Raw genomic sequence first — 20,058 nt, forward strand, 5'->3', positions numbered from 1 at the left:
TAAAACTCCTTAACATTGACAACCACGGGTAGTTAGAACTGTCACCTAATGAGTGGTTACAGAGAAGAAGAAAAAAAAACAAACAAACAAATATCTCTACGCTGGGTTTCGGGCAGTGTTAATTTTGTCAACGAAAACTTAAACGAAAACTATTCGTTGACGACCCTTTATTCCGTGACTAATTTGTGACGAGAACGTAAATTTAATAAGGAATGACAACAAAAACTAAAACTAAATCTCTGAACATCATGAACTGACGAGTAAAAATGTGACGAAAAAGCTGACGCTGGCCGCCGGACGCCGGACAAGCTGGGTTATTACAACCATCCTCACGCCGGGCTCACTGGCTCCGGTCCGGCTCCGTTCTGTCTCCAATACAGAGACGCAGCACCGCAGCAGCACTGTTGTTTGTTGTGCTTCTCTTCCTCTTCTTCTTCTGTGATGTTTTAAGGCAGCTTGCATCCCGTTGGTTGCATTACCGCCACTTGCTGGTCATTATGATTGGAGCTTTTTTCTTGCAGGCTGTCATTTGTTGTAAGAATTTACAGAAAGAATCTGAAGTTCATATATTTAATTTTTTTCCAACAAGCCATAGATTTTCGTATTTATGATACAAGAGTTATATGATACATTCTAAATTTAAATATCTAAACATAATTAAAGATATGCTTACAGTGGAGTTTTTACAACCGTGACAAATATCCTTTTGCACTTCTGCTGCTGTGGTTTTATGTTGTGTTGTTTTTATGTTGATGTTTATGTTGATGTAGCACTTTGCACTTTACCCAAGACAAATTTCCTACTGGGACAATAAAGTTATCTATCTATCTATCTATATAATTTACTACAGTACAACAAAACTGTCAAATTTCATCAAGACTAAAATTAAGACTAAAACTAAAACTAATTTCCACAGACTAAATTTTAACTAAAACAAAACTAAACTAAACTAAAAAACTAAAATGTGACTTTAACTAAATCTAGTCTTTGGTGAGTGACTAAAACTAAAATGAAATGAAAAATTCATGTCAAAATTAACAGTGATTTCGGGCACCATGCCGGAGGTCTTCAAGCCTTGCTGATGTCCATACTGACCAAGCACCTTTCTGTTAGATGCTTTCATGATACAAGACTTTTTTTTAAACACGCCTTTCAGCAGCAAAGTTGAATAAAAGAGAAATTTTTCATTGAAGTACCCATCTTTCTTCCATTCATGATCATTTGTCACATAATTAAAGCAACCTCATCAATTCAAAGAAACATAATTTTTCTGAATAGTCAACTAATCGCTACAATAGTCCGCGGTTCATCGACCATTAAAATAGTGTCAGTTGCAGCCCGACTCCACAACATATGTTCAAGGAAGGTGGGAAAGAGAAACTCCTGTAAAGACAACTGCTGAGGACTGGATCAACATCTGTAAAACACAGTCATTCACCTCAAGCTGGGGCCTCTGGAGGGAGATTGCTTGGAGAAATATCCTCATAGGTTTTATCACCACAAAGACCAAAGAGTCCCAGACGAACGGGCCTGAACTCAGTCATTGTTGGAGGATGTGTGGTAACACGTCTGCTGGATATTTCCACAGTTTTTGGAAGCGTCCTATACTTTCACTATTTTGTGAAAATGTTGTAAAACAAATTAGATCAATTTTACGATCAGATAGATTTCTCCTTCAGTCTGATGTGTTTTGGGAAATTACCAAGAACCATCAAGGCAAAAGACATATATAAGACTATAACTATAGTTGCAACAGTTGCGTGCTGATTCAAAAACAGATACAAAGAGTTGATTCTGGTGAGGTGCAAGGTTTGATGATTAGGAATATTCCCACTTTGAGCGAAAAAAGGACATGCTGTGTTTCCTAAAGAGGAATACTGTGTTGTTGCTGTTATCACACTTCCACAAGTATAAACCAAACAGCCATAACGATGGAGATCCTCCACCAGTCACATTCATGTGTTCATTCAGACGTTTCCATACCTGTTCTGTGTGACTTGACTTGAGGTTCCCCGATCATTTTGAGCAGTCTGCGCTGACGATCAATCTCCTCCTTGTAATTATTGGTAGTTTGTTCAAACATGGTGAAGATTCCTCCAGCAGCAGCAGCAGTTAGTCCCTCGATGAAAAACTCTCACAAAGCCTGAAGTGAACTCACTGTTGGTGACGGAGATGAAATATTTCCTCTGTGAGACACAAAAACACAGCTGTTATGTGTTCTAAACTACAGTGAAAGCTGCTTCTTTTCTCTCAATTATTTCGAGGATCATCAACAATCACAATCACCAACAATTAGCTTCATACTGACACCCAGAGTTTGAGAAATACTGAGGCCCACCACCAACTATCCCCCTGAACATTAGTTACAAAGAAGATATGAGAAAGAAGAGAAAAACCAAAATGGAAATGGAAGCATTTATTTAAAACACTGACTTTAAAATGTAGTTACGTGTGTGTATTATCAGCCTGTTACTTCACATGCTCTGCATTTCTTGTTTTTGTACTAAATAACATCCAAACAGCACAGAACGCAGAATCTTGTGAAGCTGAACATCTAAAACAGAGAGAATTCTCCTCCATCTTCATGTTGTGGAAATAAAGGTTTTTTTTTGTATGATTTGGCAAAATTATGGTCAAAACTGCTAAACTGATGCTCAAGAAGGCAGAATTTACTCTACTCTGTTCATGTTTTCTTGTTGTATCTGGCTGGATCAAGGTCAGTCGGAGAAATGTCTTTTCTCAGCTTCGTTTCTCACTCTGCTCTCCTTCAGTGTTTTTCCATCTTGTCCTCATGCCCTCAGGCTCCTCTTCTGTGTCCTCCTGTTTTTCACAAACTACTCCCTCTCTGTCTCTCTCATCCTCTTCTTCTCTCATGTTATGTCCTCTTTCTTCTGTGTTCTCTTGTCTCTTCACTTTCTCCTCTCTCTCCAACCTCTGAAATATTTTTCGACAAATACTTTGTTTCTCTTCTTCATCACCTCTCTGTCTTTTCATCACTCTCTTCCCCCAAAGCTGAGCTTTGTTTGGCACAGCCTTTATATGATCTGAATAAAGTAAACCCAGGATCAATGTACATTTAGAAAATCTACCTATAAAACCAGGAAAAAGTAACTTATGAAACAAAGATCACGAGTCAGTTACAGCAGACACTGCTCACAAAACGGTACAAACTAATCAAACTCCGTCGTCAATTCGCCATAAATATTCATGATAAACTCAATAAATGGTTTTCAAGATGAAGGAAAGCGAGAGTCCGAACTCTTATTTGGATAAAAGTGGAACTGAAGTACAATATTTTCAGCTGATTACCTGGTTTATATCTCCCCGCCATGCTGCTGCGCTTCTTCTTCGTGGAGTTTTATTCTGGCTGCTTCCTGTCTTTCTTCCTCTTCTTCTTTTGGTGGCTGTGTAAAACGTCTTGATGTACGATAGCGCCACCTTCTGTGCTGGAGTGTGATCTAAACTTTCACTTCTTTTTAGTTGAGGGTTTACCGGGAGGCTGGAATGTCGTATTTCTGTTTGTTTGAACAACAATCAACTTATTAATTCTAATCAGACACCAAAAAGTGATCAAATGTTTGAATGAGACAAAACACCTGGAATTTATGATTGGTTGTAATTTATTCTAGAACGATTTTTTCATCACAATTTTCCATCACAGTGTGTTTCACTGACTGGTTTTCATCCTTCCTACTTTCTGGTTTGCAGTTTATGACAGATTGAACTCCTCTGGCTTCACGTTGAGTTGCTGTTGAGGTTTTCCTCATTCCAAAAATGGATTTATTCCATCTGAGATTTTCAGTGATATTTTTCCATATGCTTTGTGTTCTGAGAATGTTTAAATTGGCAAATTTTCTGCAATCTCAATACCCAGTTTCTTTCTTTCCTTTAGCACAATTATTCCTCCTCTTAGTTGTAGTCTTGCTTTCTTTTTGTACAACTCTTCATCTTCTAGTGCACGTTTCTCATCCAATAACCTTTTTCTTGCAGCTAAAGCAGCCAGCTCAGCTCTTAAGCATGCAGATGAAGTTGTCGAGCACATGGTCTTAACAGTTTTGTGAGATCTAACATTGGAAACACTGTCACTTAGAGTGGGGCTACACTTCGCCCCACTCAGGTTGATTTAGTTGTAGATGAAGTGGCAGCTTCACTCTGCTCCACACTTGACTCAGTTGCTCCCCTGAAGTTAATATCATTAACCCAAAGGAGAATAGCTCCATGGTACAACAAACAACTGCAAACATTAAAAAGATCAGCTCGAAAACTACAGAGGAAATGGCATCTAACCCAACTAGAAGTATTTCGTACTGTCTGGCATGATAGTCGGTTAACTTATAAAAAAAACTTTACGTAAAGCTCAAACCGCCTGCTATTCATCCTTAATAGAAGAAAACCAGAACAACCCCAGGTTCCTCTTTAGTACCATAGCCAGGCTGACAAAAAGTCACAGCTCTGTTGAGCCTCAGATCCACTTAGCCTTAAAGCTAGGGTCGACGATTTTGGAAAACTAGCATGTAGCACGAATGTAGCATCTCCCAAGGCTCCGCCTAGCTCCCACCCCATTGGAGGAGCTCCCGTTGGGAGCGAACGCACTGGACGCGGAAGCGCCGCGAGCGCGCGGAAGCGCCACGCGCACTGAGTTTGTGATCGTCTCCAATGTTATTAACCTTTCTGACTGCCCGCACACAACGCGCATAGGAGCGCAGCGCTCCAGCTCCGCTTTGTTCTATTTTTCACGCGAGCCGCGAGCGCCCAGACCGCCTTGGCAACGCGCGCGCGCACTGAGCCAGGTAAATGTACACGCAGGGGGCTGGTAGAACGGCGAGGGATTTGATTGGTTCCTGAAGAGCGGTCCGCGCCTTACGATTGGCCGGAGTTTTTACTGTCCTGTGGCCGCTACAGTGGTCAGATTTTTTCCGCACCTTTTCCCGTACACATAATGTATTGACTTTTCCCAGGGGGCAAGGAGCATTTCACTCAGTATGACAAAAAGTGCTTTTGGACAACATTGTCTACCCTAGCTTTAAGCAGCAATGACTGTTTAAACTTCTTTAATGACAAAATCATAACTATTAGAGATAAAATTGAAAGCACTCTCCCCAAAATGGTCACAGACCAACCAAACACGTCCTCTGATTTGTCAGTCGAACCTGACTCACAACTGCTTAGTTTCCATCCTGTTGAAATCTCTGAGTTATCCTCAATTGTGGCCTCATCTAAACCTACAACTTGTACATTGGATCCAATCCCAACAAGACTGTTTAAAGATATTTCCCCCTGATTAGTACATCAATATTAGATCAGATCAACTTATCTTTAGTAACAGGCCATGTTCCACAAGCCTTTAAGGTTGCTGTTATTTAACCTCTCCTCAAAAAGCCCACCCTTGATCCAGGTGTTCTAACAAGTTACAGACCAATATCCAACCTTCCCTTTATTTCTAAAATCCTAGAGAAAGCTGTTGCGAGTCAGCTTAGCGACCATTTATAGAACAATGACCTATTTGAGTCTTTTCCATCAGGTTTCAGAGCTCATCACAGTACAGAGACAGCTCTGGTAAAAGTCACTAATGATCTTCTCACAGCCTCAGATAGAGGACTGGTCTCTGTTCTGGTCCTGTTAGATCTCAGTGGTGCATTCAACACTGTTGATCATGATATTCTACTACAGAGACTAGAATATACTATTGGGATTAAAGGTTCAGCATTAAACTGGTTTCAATCATATTTAACAGACAGGTTCCACCTTGTTAATGTTAATGGTGACTCTTCAGCTCGGATCAAAGTTAAACATGGAATCCCACAGGGTTCTGTTTTAGGATCTATACTCTTCACACTATACATGCTTCCTGTAGGGAACATCATCAGGAAACACTCCAGTAACTTTCACTGTTATGCAGATGATACACAGATCTACCTATCCCTGAAACCAGATGACACCGATCAACTTGTCAAATTAGAAGCTTGTCTGCACCAGTCCAAAAAGATTCTGTGTCACAAATTGCGGTGCAAAAATATGGAATAAATTATGCACTAAACGACTGACAAATTCATAACGATTCAAAAAAAAGATACAAACAGTTGATTCTGGCGAGGTGCACGGTTTGATGATAACATGAATCACTAACTACTCCCTCTCTGTCTCTCTCTCGCTCATCCTCTTGTTCTCTCATATTATGTCCTCTTTCTTCTGTCTTCACTTGTCTCTTCACTTCCACCACTCTCTCTTTTGTGTTGTTTCTCTCCTTCATCATCTCTCTGTCTTTTCATCACACTCTCCCTCTGTTGTAACTTTGAGTCATATTAGTTTATTATTTGGTGACGTAATTTCATTTACATGATTGATTAAAGGCTGTATTGATTTCATGATTATCACACTGACCTTGTCTTCTGGCCCACTGAGCGACACTGTTGGTGTCAGTTTGTCCGTGTCCGCACCTGCCTCATTCCTAGTGGGTGACGTCTTGTAGGACAGGTGGGAGTGGGGGCCCTCTCTAAGATGTAGCTCCGCTACTTTGCTGACATGGTGATGTTGCGCCGGCTGTGCAGGTGGCGTGTGTGGCACTATCATTTAGTTTGGTACGTGAAAATAGTCCCCCCCCCCCATTTTATTTTTATATCTAAGGTCACTTATCCGTTGATAAACCACTGTTAATGTGTATTCAGCCCTAATGTAGCGCAGTATAGTTTTGGCCAGCAGGGGGCGCTCAGTATTTTGCACATCAGTAGCTGAAGTGGCAGAAGTCAGTGTGATGGCAGTGTTACTGATCAAAGACGACTGCGCTCCTGTGAATTAATCTTTTCCTGTTTTGCAGGTAAGCTGGTTTATAAAATCTATACAAATAATACACAACAGTTGGGGAAGATCTCAAGTGCCTGATAATGTAATGGTTATCGAGTTGAAAGCTGAATTTAAAACATTTTGAGTTGGTGAAGGCAACTCGCCACGTTTTTCAGGGAAGATGTCGAACATGTAGTCCGTGGCAAATTGTGGAAATGAGCCATAGAACTGTTTCATGTATGTTTTGAGTTCATGTGACAGAAGTAGGTTAATGAAAGATGCGTGTAACTGTTGTTTGAGCATGAGTTTATGGCCAGAACTTATATGAAACGGAGTGAATGTGTCTTGTTATACTTGTCTCATCAGTAATAATTCAGTGCTTAAACTGTGTGGAAAGTCCTTATTGCTCACATATTCAAATTCAAATTCAAATTCAAAAAAACTTTATTTGTCCCCAAGGGGCAATTCAGAAGGCACGCAGAGCAATCAGTGCAATAAATGGCATAATAAAATATGTACAAATTAAATTAAAATTAAGTTTAAAGTGACAAATACGCACAAGTTTGACAACACATTTGTGAAGTGGGAAACACGGCTGGAGCGTTGCATTAATGCGAATGGAGATTATTTTGAAGGCGATGGTGGTGTTTTATTTTGAAATGTAAGAAATAAAAAGTTACAACCAAATTCCGGTTTCATTTGGGTACAGCCTCGTATGATATGTCAGTGCAGATATAAGATTTCAGAGTGCAAAGCGGCAGAGATGAGAGGGTCCATGTTAAGTTCCATGTAAAAAAGTCTAGGGGGGTTATGAGTTGAGGAGTAGGACTGCCTTGGGTACGAAGGTAGCCCTTCTCCTCTGTGTCCTGCATGCGGGGCAGTGAAGCCGTCGACCAGAAGGGAGCCACTCGAATGCAGAGAGGAGAGCGTGTGAGGGGTGATGATCCGGTTAGCCAGTCTGCATGTTAAATGTTCATACACTGCAGACAGGCTTCTGAGAGGCAGTCCTATGATTTTAGAGCAGACAGTGACAGTCCTCTGCAGACGGTTTCTGTTCTGGAGGCTGATGAAGTACAACCAACAGGTGATGGAGAAGGTGATGGTGCTCTCTATGAAGGAGTAGTAAAATGTTCTGAGAATGTTCGGACTCATACCAAAAGAGCTGAGCTTCCTTGGAGATACTGTCTCTGGTGACATTTCATTAAAATCTTCTCTGTGTTATAGCAGAATTTCAGCTGTCTGTCGAAGATGGTACCCAGATTCTTGTGCTCCTCCACCAGCTCAACAGGCAGTCCATGGATGGTGGTGGTGACAGCTGTAGCCAGCGCCATCTGCTTGTTAGAGAAGGTCACTACCATCTCCTTAGTTTTTTTGATGTTCAGCTCCAGACAGGAATCATCACACCAGTCCACAAACTCCTGGAGGACTGAGCTGTGGGACTGAGATGGTGCTGTCAGCAGTGACAGGAGGACCGTGTCGTCTGCATATTTGACCAGGTGGGAATTTGGCTGTGTGGATCTGCAGTCATCCGCGTAAAGGATGAAGAGAAGCGGAGAGAGGACACAGCCTTGGGGGGAACCAGTAGAGGTGTGATGCCCGTCAGAGAAGGCGTTGTTGACCCGCACTCTCTGTGACCTGTGGGTTAAAAAGTCCAGGATCCACAGGATGAGCTGATAGTTGTGGATCCAGCAAACAAAGAGAGGATCCACTCCCATCCTCTCGAGCTTCCCCTTCAGTAGCTGAGGCTGGATGGTATCAAAGGTGCTTGTAAAGTCGAAAAACATCAACCTCACATAGCCTCCAGCTCCCTCCAGAAAGGAGAGCGCCCGATGGACCATAAACAAGACCGCATCGTCCACTCCCATGCCGTCCTGATAGGCGAACTGAAGGGGGTCCAGCTCCACTTGAGGTTTGACCAGCCGGAGCAGCAGCCTCTCAAAAGTCTTCATTACCACAGATGTTAGGGCCACTGGTCTGTAGTCCTTCATCCCTGCAGGCCTTGCTACCTTGGGCACTGGGACAAGGCATGAGGTCTTCCACAATGCAGGGACACATCCAGTCTGAAGACTCCGATTGAAGATAGTTTGGAGAGGCACAGCCAACTCTGACACACACTCCCTCAGCAGCCGTGGTGATATCCCATCAGGCCCTGCAGCTTTCCGTCCATGGAGCCTCCTTAGCTCCACACGCACCTCCTCCACAGTGAAGGCCGGTGCAACAGCAGAAGTGGAGCAGCCGCTGGGTGGAGAAGAGGAGCAGGTCACAGCAGCAGAGGTGGAGCAGCCGCTGGGTGGAGAAGAGGAGCAGGTCGCAGCAGCAGAGGTGGAGCAGCCGCTGGGTGGAGAAGAGGAGCAGGTCGCAGCAGCAGAGGTGGAGCAGCCGCTGGGTGGTGAGGAGGAGCAGGTCGCAGCAGCAGAGGTGGAGCAGCCGCTGAGCATCCGATCCCGCGTGAGATCAAGAAGCCCTTCCGAGGATGCCGAGCCGGCGCTAGGCTAAAAGCTAAGAGGTGGAGGTACAAGCCCTTTGTTCCATCTATTATAATGGGTAATGTAAACTCTATGCCCAACAAGCGCGATGAGCTGGAAGCCCTGATGAAGTGTGAGAGTGCTTACCGGGAAGCTTCGTTATATCTGCTTACGGAGACCTGGATGAATGAGACCTTGCCGGACTCCGCTGTTAGCATCCCCGGCTTCACACTCGTCCGAGCGGACAGAGCGGCGGAATCCTGCGGGAAAGCGAGGGGTGGTGGACTTGCCGCGCTGGTCAACAACAAGTGGTGCCATCCCGGTCACATCACGGTGAAAAATCAAATCTGTACCCGTGATGTAGAGCTCCTGGCGGTCGGATTGAGATCATATTATCTCCTGAGGGAGTTCCACCTGGTCGCCGCCATTATTGTTTACATCCCGCCACGTGCGGACGCAACATCAGTGTGTGACGTCATCCAGGAGGCGGTGTCCAGGATCCAGTCCTCACATCCAGAGGCGCTCATCATTATTTCAGGGGACTTCAACCATGTTGATGTGAGCCCTCATTTAGGCGGCTTCACTCAATATGTGCAGTGTCCAACCAGACATAACACTCTGGACCTGTGTTACATGAATGTAAAATCAGCTTACTCTGTCGTGCCTCTGCCTCCCCTTGGAAAGTCCGACCACAATCTCATACACCTCAGACCAGCATACAAACCATCTGTGATGAGACTGCCTACAGTCAGGAGATCTTTTAGGCAGTGGACCCCCGAAACAACCGGCAGGCTGAGGGACTGTTTGGAATCTGCTTGTGGGTTCAGACATGGACAATGACATCGATGAGAGCGTGGTCTGTGTCACAGATTACATAGATTTCTGCACGGATGTGGTAGTGCCCCTGAAAACTGTGCGCTGCTTCCCAAACAACAAGCCGTGGATCAGAAGTGACACAAAACATCTGCTGAACTGCAAGGAGGCTTTTAAGTCTGGTGACCGACAGAGAATGAGGACTGCTCAACATGACCTGAGGAGGGCTATGAGACAGGCCAGGAGGGAGTACAAATCAGGACTTGAGAGGAAGCTGCAGGATAAGAGCTCCCGAGAGGTCTGGAAGGGCGTAAGAACCATTACTGGTTTCAAGGAGAAGGGATGTGTAGCTCCTGGTGATGTGGACATGGTGGATGAGTTTAACCGCTTTTACAACCGGTTTGACTCTGCACAAACGCACACACACACTAACAGATGTCCACCTGGCGGCCACTCCACCTCGGCTGCTGTGACCTGCTCCTCCTCACCACCCAGCAGCTGCTCCACCTCTGCGGCTGTGACCTGCTCCTCTCTTCCACCTTGACTCCCCTTGATGTGCGCCTCAACTCAAGGAGCTCCTCCCTCGAGTACTTGTACCAGCACATTTCAAAACAAAACAACCACCAAAAACACAAAAACACTAGCGCTGCTCGGACTTGCTGCCACCGCAGTTGGCGCATGCTCACCACTAAATTGCTTTAACATTATAACATTACTTAGTTCAGTCATTGACGAGCTATTGTGGACTGTTCATGCCACTATGTTTGTTGGTCTGATGTCAACGTTCTCACTCTGTTCTGTCTGTGGACTGTTTATATAGACACTACACTGTGATTCATTGTTATTATCAAAGTCATTATCAATCTTTGAAATTTTTACCAATCAATGTAACATCTTGAAGCCCTCTGAGGCAACTGTTGTTGTGATACTGGGCTATACAAAAATAAATTGATTGATTGATTGATTGAACTGCGTTCACACCAAACGTGTTTTTGCGTCAAAAATCGCCACAACGCGAGAAGTTGAACGCGTGTCAATTTTGAGAGAAGGGTATGGCTGCAGCCGGATGCTGCATGAATACGACCCGCACAAATACGACCCTACACTTCCGGCAAGTTTAGACCACTTTCTAAAGAGAGCGCCACTTTCCGGAGCCTGCACGAATACGGTCCTACCGCAATTTACGTTTTAAATTGGTGATTTCACTCAAAATATACTTACAACCCTAACCCTAACCCTGACCCAATTTAAAACTATTACTATTGCAACAACACATCATCAGTAGGGTAAAACTAACCTGTCTCACGACGGTCTAAACCCAGCTCACGCTCCCTATTAGTGGGTGAACAATCCAACGCTTGGTGAATTCTGCTTCACAATGATAGGAAGAGCCGACATCGAAGAATCAAAAAGCAACCTCGCGATGAACGCTTGGCCGCCACAAGCCAGTTCAGAAGTTTTGTTGAGGAATGAGGTTTCTTCTTTTCAACTGTTTTTTTTTCTCAGTTTTATTTTTTTGCAGTTTTTCCTCCATTAAGATTTATGTATGACTAAAAAAAATGAAAATAAAATAGCATTACTAAGTATAGTGTCTGTTGTCTTTGACATAATGAAAAATATAACATTCAAAGTCTTGACAATCACATCAAACATGCTTAATATGACTAAACAGTTGTCGACAAAGCCTATCATAAACTTGAGATGTAGCGCAGAAGCCCTCTGCTGGATAGATAAAGCACTACACTGTTAAAATTAAATACATCACCCGAACATAACTCAGCCATAAAAAACGACGACGACAGATGTGCCGGGATGCATAACAAAGGTAAACAAACAACAATTCAACATTAGTATGTAGTCACTTACAGACAAAGCTCTGACCAAGTTAGGGGTGGACGGTATAAACGGTATAGACGGTATGCGATATAGATTTGGCCCACGGTAGGGATTTTGGTCATACAACCCAACCGCGATAGCACATTACGTCCTCTAGGTGGCAGCAATGCAACTTTGTAGATGCCCAGTTCCCTGAAGAAGCCCAGTTCCACAATAGCGATGGTGGCGAGCAGTGAACAGACAGAGGAAGAGCTCGTGAAAAAGATTGGTGCAACATCTCTAACAGCGGTCAGCAACTGGCGGCCCGCGGAACACTATTGGCCCGCGAACAATAATATCTGGCCGCCAGATGATTTTGAGAATCTGAGGCAGCTGCTTCACGGAGGTAGTAACACCGTCAATTAACCTGTTAGCGTCCAGCTCCTCCTAAACTGCCTTCATTACCTGTGGATAGGGCTGGGCGATATAGCCAAAAAATTAAATCTCGATTTTTTTTGCTTGAAACCCGATTTACGATTTTAATCGATTTTTTTCTGTGTAGAGAAATACAATTACACATTTTTTTTAAAAAATGATATTTTATTGAATGCCAAAACGTCAGCATTTAACTGTGTAGGCAATATAGTTATTACTGAGGTAATTTTAACAAGAATACTTGCATGGGCACTGCATTGAAATAAATAAAAACTGGAGAAAAAAAACAATTTATAAAAAAAAAAAAAATCCCACATAGATCAAATTTAAGCACCGACAAAACACGCGATTTAATTTTCATTTTCACTTTTATCATATTTGCGCTCCTTATTTCATTTTGTAACTTATATCAGCCTTTTCCTTTTTATTTTTCTGATAATTCGCCCGAGTGCATTATGGCAGAAGATGAGGAACGGACCGTGTTTCACCGTTAAAAGCGCCGCGGTGTGGGATTCTCGTGGCGCCGGGAGAGATCCGATAGGCGAGTGAGAGCATGTCCCCGGCTGGGGACTCTTCTCTAACTCTTCTCATTTGTAAGAGAATGTTGACTGTAGTCTGTGCTACAGCGCCAGTCCTCCTGGTGGCGACTGTGTGTATTACACATGTCTGGTAAAAATGGCGGAGGGACAGAAAAAAATGAAACTCGATGTTGCAATTTCATATTTTTCCCATCGATTGAAAATATAAAATCGAATTAATCGAATTAATTCGATATATCACCCAGCCCTACCTGTGGAACACCTGGAACTCTCTGATCCAGTGAACAACCTGAGCCCTGCTGCTTTCAGGGACACTTTGCGTCCTGCTGCTAGACGCCACCGGTGTGTCAGTCAGCTGTTAGCTTAGCTGTTAGCCACTGACGAACTAGCTGGCTTTGAACGATTCCTTTGTGCTCCAGCGTCAGAGGGACGCAATCTCAACTTCGGAGACGGCGGAAAGAAGATTTAAATGCTGAGCGTCTGGGACAGAACGGGAAAGGCTGTTACTGACGGACAGTGAGAGGAAGGATCTGAGCGGCGTAGCGGCGGCTTGGAGAGAACGAGGGAAACATTGTTCTGGTAGGTTTCATTTCTGGGTTTAGTGTGGCTGTTTACTGCTCAGCTTGTTGCTTTATCTCCATCTTGTTGTTCAGTGGTCATCGTGTTGCTATCAGGAGTGAAGGAGCTGTAGCTTTTTTTGACTCTGAGTGAAGCAGTAGACACTGAAGTTAATAGCAGCAGTCTGTGGTCTGTGTCAATTGTAAGCTACTTTTTTAAATGAGAAAATTTCTGACACCATAGTTTTAACGTTCAAGATTGCATAGTTGTTTAGATTCTAACAAAAACATATTCGATTATGTGCCCCTCCCCCATTCAAATGCCCAAACAAAAATTGGCCCAATGCCAAATCAAGCGCTGACCCCTGAGCTATATAATCTGGACATGGCTTCGCTTCAAAGTAACTTATGTTATTTAATAGTTTAAAAACTACTTCCTGCTTCCATGCTTTTACCATGTGCTATGGTAACCATTAAGAAACTATGCTGAAATTTATATATCAAATTATACCGTGATATATACCGTCTACCGCGTAAGGTTCAAATTATACCGTGATATACATTTTAGGCCATATCGTCCACCCCCAGACCAAGTTTTCAAGAGAAGCCAACTCAGGGTGATTTTCCTTGTGCTGCTGTGCGACTGCTCCGTCAGTGAAACTGGTCCGACGAGCAACTATAACTTAAGTTCCGCCGGGCAGTACATCTGCCATTCTCCACTTTCTCTTGGAAACGTTTTTCCCTCAAAGAGATACGATGTCACTACTTGAAGGAGAAAGGCCATTTTACACCAGATGCACAGCAAAACATGAGGTCACCCAGTCAAAGCTACAAGCATAGACATATGGCTACAAGAATCAGCCCCCATACCGCTGTAACTCCATCGAATCAGAGTGGATCCGGAGCTCCGCAGTGGAGGTTTGAAATCTTCACCAGATGCAAATGTGTTGCAGAGTGCAAGGGGGAATTTTTATTTTGGACCGACATCCGGTCGTCTGTGGCTTTAGAAGTCCTTTAGAAGTCCTCTGTCGTCCAATCCCTTGCATGTTGGCTGCAGTATGCAGAGAAAATAGACCTGCTGTCAGATCACTTGCGGCTCTGTTGCAGCTGTTGAGTTCGTCAACTCACAAGTTAAATGCTTCCAGAGGACAAAAAGCATTAATCACAATGGGGTCTAATGCTATTCGCCATATACACATCTATGTCCAAACACTGACTGCTTGTAGCTACTGCTGCATGACATAATAGTTCTGCTGTGGATCCGTTCCAGAAATGGACTGAGGAGAAAACATTTCACCCTCCCCTGCACAAAAGCTGGAACGTTTTTTCAACCCAGCTTCAAAACAATAAAACAAAAGTCTATTTGAAAATCACTAAGAAAACGTCCCAATACCAAAGTGACTCAACTTTCTCCCACCCCAAATGTCAAAATCAATTATTTATGAGTTTTCATATGGTTCACCAACAACTTTGGAAAAGAAATCTTTTCCCACATGATTCACAGGAATACGGCTTCTCACCAGTGTGAGTTCTCATGTGACTCTTCAAATTACTCCGTCTACAGAAACCTTTGCCACATGATTCACAAGAATATGGCTTCTCACCAGTGTGAGTTCTAATGTGACTTCTCAAATAACACTGATAGTCAAAGCTTTTGCCACATGTTTCACAAGAATATAACTTCTCACCAGTGTGAGTTCTCATGTGAATCTTCAAATAACTCCGTGTAGGGAAACCTTTGCCACATGATTCGCAAGAATACGGCTTCTCACCAGTGTGAGTTCTCATGTGAATCTGTAAATAACACAGATAGTCAAAGCTTTTGGCACATGTTTCACAAGAATATGGCTTCTCACCAGTATGAGTTTTCATGTGACGTGTCAAATTACTATTTTCAACAAAACTTTTCCCACATGTTTCACAAAAATATAACTTCTCACCAGTGTGAGTTCTCATGTGAATCTTCAAATAACTCCGTTTCGGGAAACCTTTGCCACATGTTTCACAAGAATACGGCTTCTCACCAGTGTGAGTTCTCATGTGAATTTTCAAATGACACTGATAGTCAAAGCTTTTGGCACATGTTTCACAAGAATATGGCTTCTCACCATTGTGAGTTCTCATGTGACTCTTCAAAGAACTCAGTGTAATAAAACTTTTCCCGCATGATTCACAAGAATACGGCTTCTCACCAGTGTGAGTTCTCATGTGACTCTTCAAAGAACTCAGTGTAACTAAACTTTTCCCACATGTTTCACAAGAATATAACTTCTCACCAGTGTGAGTTCTCATGTGAATCTTCAAATTACTCCCTTGACGGAAACCTTTGCCACATGATTCACAAGAATATGGCTTCTCACCAGTGTGAGTTCTCATGTGAATCGTTAAATTACACTTATTTTTGAAACTTTTCCCACATGTTTCACAAGAATACGGCTTCTCACCAGTGTGAGTTCTCATGTGAATCCTTAAATCACTCTTATTATTGAAACTTTTCCCACATGTTTCACAAGAATATGGCTTCTCACCAGTGTGAGTTTTCATGTGACGTGTCAAATTACGACGTTCAACAAAACTTTTCCCACATGTTTCACAAGAATATAACTTCTCACCAGTGTGAGTTCTCATGTGAATCGTTAAATTACTCTTATTTTTGAAACTTTTCCCACATGTTTCACAAGAATACGGCTTCTCATCAGTGTGAGTTCTCATGTGAATCTTCAAATTACTCCCTTGACGGAAACCTTTGCCACATGATTCACAAGAATACGGCTTCTCACCAGTGTGAGTTCTCATGTGAATCCTTAAATCACTCTTATTATTGAAACTTTTCCCACATGTTTCACAAGAATACGGCTTCTCACCAGCGTGAGTTTTCATATGAATCTTCAAATAACTCTGTTTGGAAAAGCTTTGGTCAGTTTGCTCCTTAACAAAGGGAACCTTAAAGGAATCATGTTCAAACTTCAGAATAAGTCGTTCTCCCTTCTGGCTGGTACCAAGTTCCATGTGCTCCTCAATCAGTGGAGGTTCTGGTTCCTCCTGCTCCTCTTTGAACTGTAGAAGTCCTGGTTCTTCTTCTTCTTTGATCTGAGGAGGTTCTGGTTCCTCCTGCTCCTCTTTAAACTGTAGAAGTCCTGGTTCTTCTTCTTCCTCTTTGATCTGTGGAGGTTCTGATTCCTCCTGCTCTTCCTCTTTGAAGAGCTGCTCCTCACTGCAGTCATGGTGCTGTAGGAGCTCTGCAAGGACAAAAGAAAAACATTATAATGTATGCATTACATCTGCACTTCCAGTAAAAAAAAAAGACATAAACTAAAACTCTAAACTAAAGCCCTGTTACTTATGGAATACCCCAGGGATCAGTACTGGGAGCAAAGTTATTTATCCTTTATATAAATGACATCATCTATGTCCTAAAAAATATTAATTGTATATTATTTGCCGATGACACTAGCTTGTATTGCTCTGGGCATGACCTTGATAGTCTCTTACATACTGCTGAAAAGGAACTTGATATTTTAAAAAAATGGTTTGACACCAATAAATTATCAATAAATGTGAACAAAACTAAATACATAATTTTTGGAAACAGAAAAATTAACAAACAGTGTTGCATTAAAATTAGTCGTGTAGAGATTGAAAGGGTGGACTCCACAAAATTTTTAGGAGTAATACTAGATAATAAATTAGGCTGGAAAATGCACATTAATACAATCAAGACAAAAGTGTCAAAAACAACTGCTATATTACATAGAATTAAACATTCTGTTAATAAAAGTGCTCTTAAATTATTATATAACTCTCTGATACTCCCGTACCTTCATTATTGTGTTGAAACCTGGGGGAATAATTATAAGACAAACATGAAATCAATTTTCTTACTCCAAAAGAAGGCAATAAGAATTGTAACTCAGGTAGATTATGCTCCAACCAATGATCTTTTCATACAATTAAAGTGTCTTAAATTTTAGGATACTGTCAATCTAAACACTGCTTTCGTCATGTATAAGGCTCATAATAATATGCTCCCTCATTACATCCAAGTCTTGATCAAACCCAGAGAGAGACAGTACAATTTGAGAGAAGATACGATTTTCGAAACGGCTCCAGTGAGGACCAGCTCGAAAAGTCAATGTGTTTCGTTTAGAGGTGTCAATTTATGGAATGATCTGGACGATACATTAAAGGGCTCCAAAAATATTCATACTTTTAAAAAAATGTATAAGGTCAGTATTATAAATAAATATAAAGTTGATGATTAAACTAAACTACTCTGGAAAACTTATAAAGTACAAAAACGACTGTAATCAAATTATGGCTCAGCGTGTGTGTTTGTGTGTGAGTGTGTAATTTTGGGTGTGTGTCTTGAACATAGAATAGTGTGTGGGTGCGAGATGTATGAGGGTAAGAAACGCTGAGAGGTGAAATAAAAAAAAAATTTTTTTTAAATAAACAAATAAGGAGAAGAAGAAGCAATACCTGGATGAACCAGATAGGGCTGGGACAACGCGTCGACGTCATCGATTACGTCGACGCAAAAAATACGTCGACGCAAAAACTGCACATCCATGCGTCGTTTCAGAATAAAAAAAAAATGGCGGCGGCATCGAGTAGCAGCAATTATTTAGATCCAACCGATTTAGCCGCACTTAGCGGGGGCCACGGCAGGGGAGCTTCAGGGCAGGACATAATCTCTGCAAAATCGCTCTTTCCGGCTATATTTTTTTCATCCATCGCCAGTGTTATAAAGTCAGCTCGTCTACCGTCTTCAGGTGAGTCAGCTGACAGTTTTCGCCAATGACGTATACATCATTGGTTTTTGCTAACTTAGCCACAATTAGCTCGGATGGGAACGTTGGAGCTCCTCTCCCTGTCACGGCTGTCATGGCGCCTTGGTGCCTGACTTCCAGGGGCTGAGTTGGGGCCGATTGGGTAAACGGCCCGGAGCTGCTCCACGGCGGCGGCGGGAGAGCTCCAGCAGCCGAGGCCTGCTTCACGCGCCTCCGTGGTTATGCGGCGGGTCCCCGCGCGCTCCGCGGCCGGCACGGAGCGCGTCTCCGCCCGGGAGCGGAGATCCGGAGCTGCCGCACCGCGGCTTGCTCCACGGAGGCACGTGAAGCAGGCCGCGGCTTCCAGGGGCCGAGTGGAGCTGCCCCACGGAGGCTGACGGGAGAGCTCCGGATCTCTGCTACTGGGCGCAGACGCGGCCGCGGAGCGCGCGGGGACCCGCCGCATAACCACAAAGGCGGAGAGGAGCTCCGCAACGGATTTAAAAATGAATCTTTAGATTAATCGATGCATCGACGAACTATTTCCTAGATTAATCGATTGCAAAAATAATTGTTTAACCCAGCCCTAGAACCAGATGGGTTTAGTTCTTCAGTTCTTTTCTTAAACAAATTATATTGTAGCGTTACGACACTGAAGCAAATACTGGGAACTACTTTTTCTTTTGAAATCACTACGCCCAGACGCCATGTTTAGTAAGTAGTTCCGTCTTCTCAATCTTCAAATCAAATCAAATCAAATGTGATTTTGATTTGATTTGACTTAGCAATCTTCGCATAAACAACTCAATCTCGTAATTTTGCATTAATATTTCACAGCGTAGTGAATGTGTGGATTATAACGTGTCCACCAAAGTGTTTTGGGGTTGTTGGATTGTGTATTTGATGAGTTTGACGAGGGGGAACAAAAATACCGTTCACCTCCATTGTGTCCGTCCCGAAAACCTTCCCCGACTCACCTCTGAATAAACAACAGCTCGGCCTCACAAAAAAAGTAAGTATGCTGTTCGAAATGACTAAGGAATTGCGCTAAATGGGCCAATTTGCCAAAATGTTGAAGTTTCGCTTCAGGTCAAAGAGCTGTCTGACTGTGTTGACATTGGGCGCAAGATTGTTGGACACTTTAGACAGTCTCAAGTAGCGTCCTCTGCCCTGAGGAAGTTACAAGAGCGGCTGCAGGTGCCACAAACACGACTCCAACAAGACATAGCTACGGGATGGAATAGCACGTTTTACATGCTCAAGAGTCTCGTGGCACAGAAGCACGCTATTACAGCATATGCTGTTGAATACCATTTGACCGCAACCCTCAGCGTCCAGCAATAGACCCTGGTTGAAAACATCCTGACCATCCTCGATCCATGTGAACAGCTGACCAGGAACATCAGCAAGGCCACAACCACAGCTGCAGACGTTATCCCCTCCATCCAAGCCTCGACGCATCTGCTTAAGCAAACTGTTCCAACAGACCACGCCGTGAAGACATCAAAGGACACGCTGTTAAAAGCAGTGCAAACACGTTTTAGTCACGTCGAGGAGGAGCCCCTGTACTATCTAGCAGCAATAGTGGACCCACGGTGTAAGGATCGCTACTTCACTCTCGCATCAAAACGGCAAGCAACAGGTATACTGTAGGGCTGCCACGATTAGTCGATTAATCACGATTATGTCGACTATTAAAATCATCGACGACTAATTTAATAGTCGACGCGTCGGGTTTTTTTTTTTGTTTTGTTTTTATGTTTGTTTTTGTCTCGAAACTGCTGCGGTACCTTCCACTGCTGCGTCTGCCTCACTGTATTTGACACACATGCGCAGTCGTGTCAGCCGCCACAACACCAGACTGGTGTCATGGCTACCCGGCAGC

The 20,058-nt window shown here is 43.1% G+C and overlaps 1 protein-coding gene across 1 annotated transcript; it reads right to left on the minus strand.

Moving 5' to 3' along the window:
* Positions 1 to 14,850: 14,850 nt before the first annotated feature.
* LOC115408292 (zinc finger protein 227-like) lies at positions 14,851 to 16,478 on the minus strand. Its single transcript, XM_030118948.1, has one exon. It carries the CDS (start codon positions 16,411 to 16,413, stop codon positions 14,863 to 14,865), a length of 1,551 nt encoding a protein of 516 aa, XP_029974808.1. The 5' UTR covers positions 16,414 to 16,478; the 3' UTR covers positions 14,851 to 14,862.
* Positions 16,479 to 20,058: the final 3,580 nt, after the last annotated feature.

This window comes from Salarias fasciatus, chromosome 3, assembly GCF_902148845.1.
Source record: "Salarias fasciatus chromosome 3, fSalaFa1.1, whole genome shotgun sequence".
Classification (NCBI taxonomy): domain Eukaryota; kingdom Metazoa; phylum Chordata; class Actinopteri; order Blenniiformes; family Blenniidae; genus Salarias; species Salarias fasciatus.

Coding starts and splice junctions, on each gene's coding strand:
- LOC115408292 (XM_030118948.1), bottom strand. CDS start 16,413: ATGGAACTTGGTACCAGCCAGAAGGGAGAACGACTTATTCTGAAGTTT.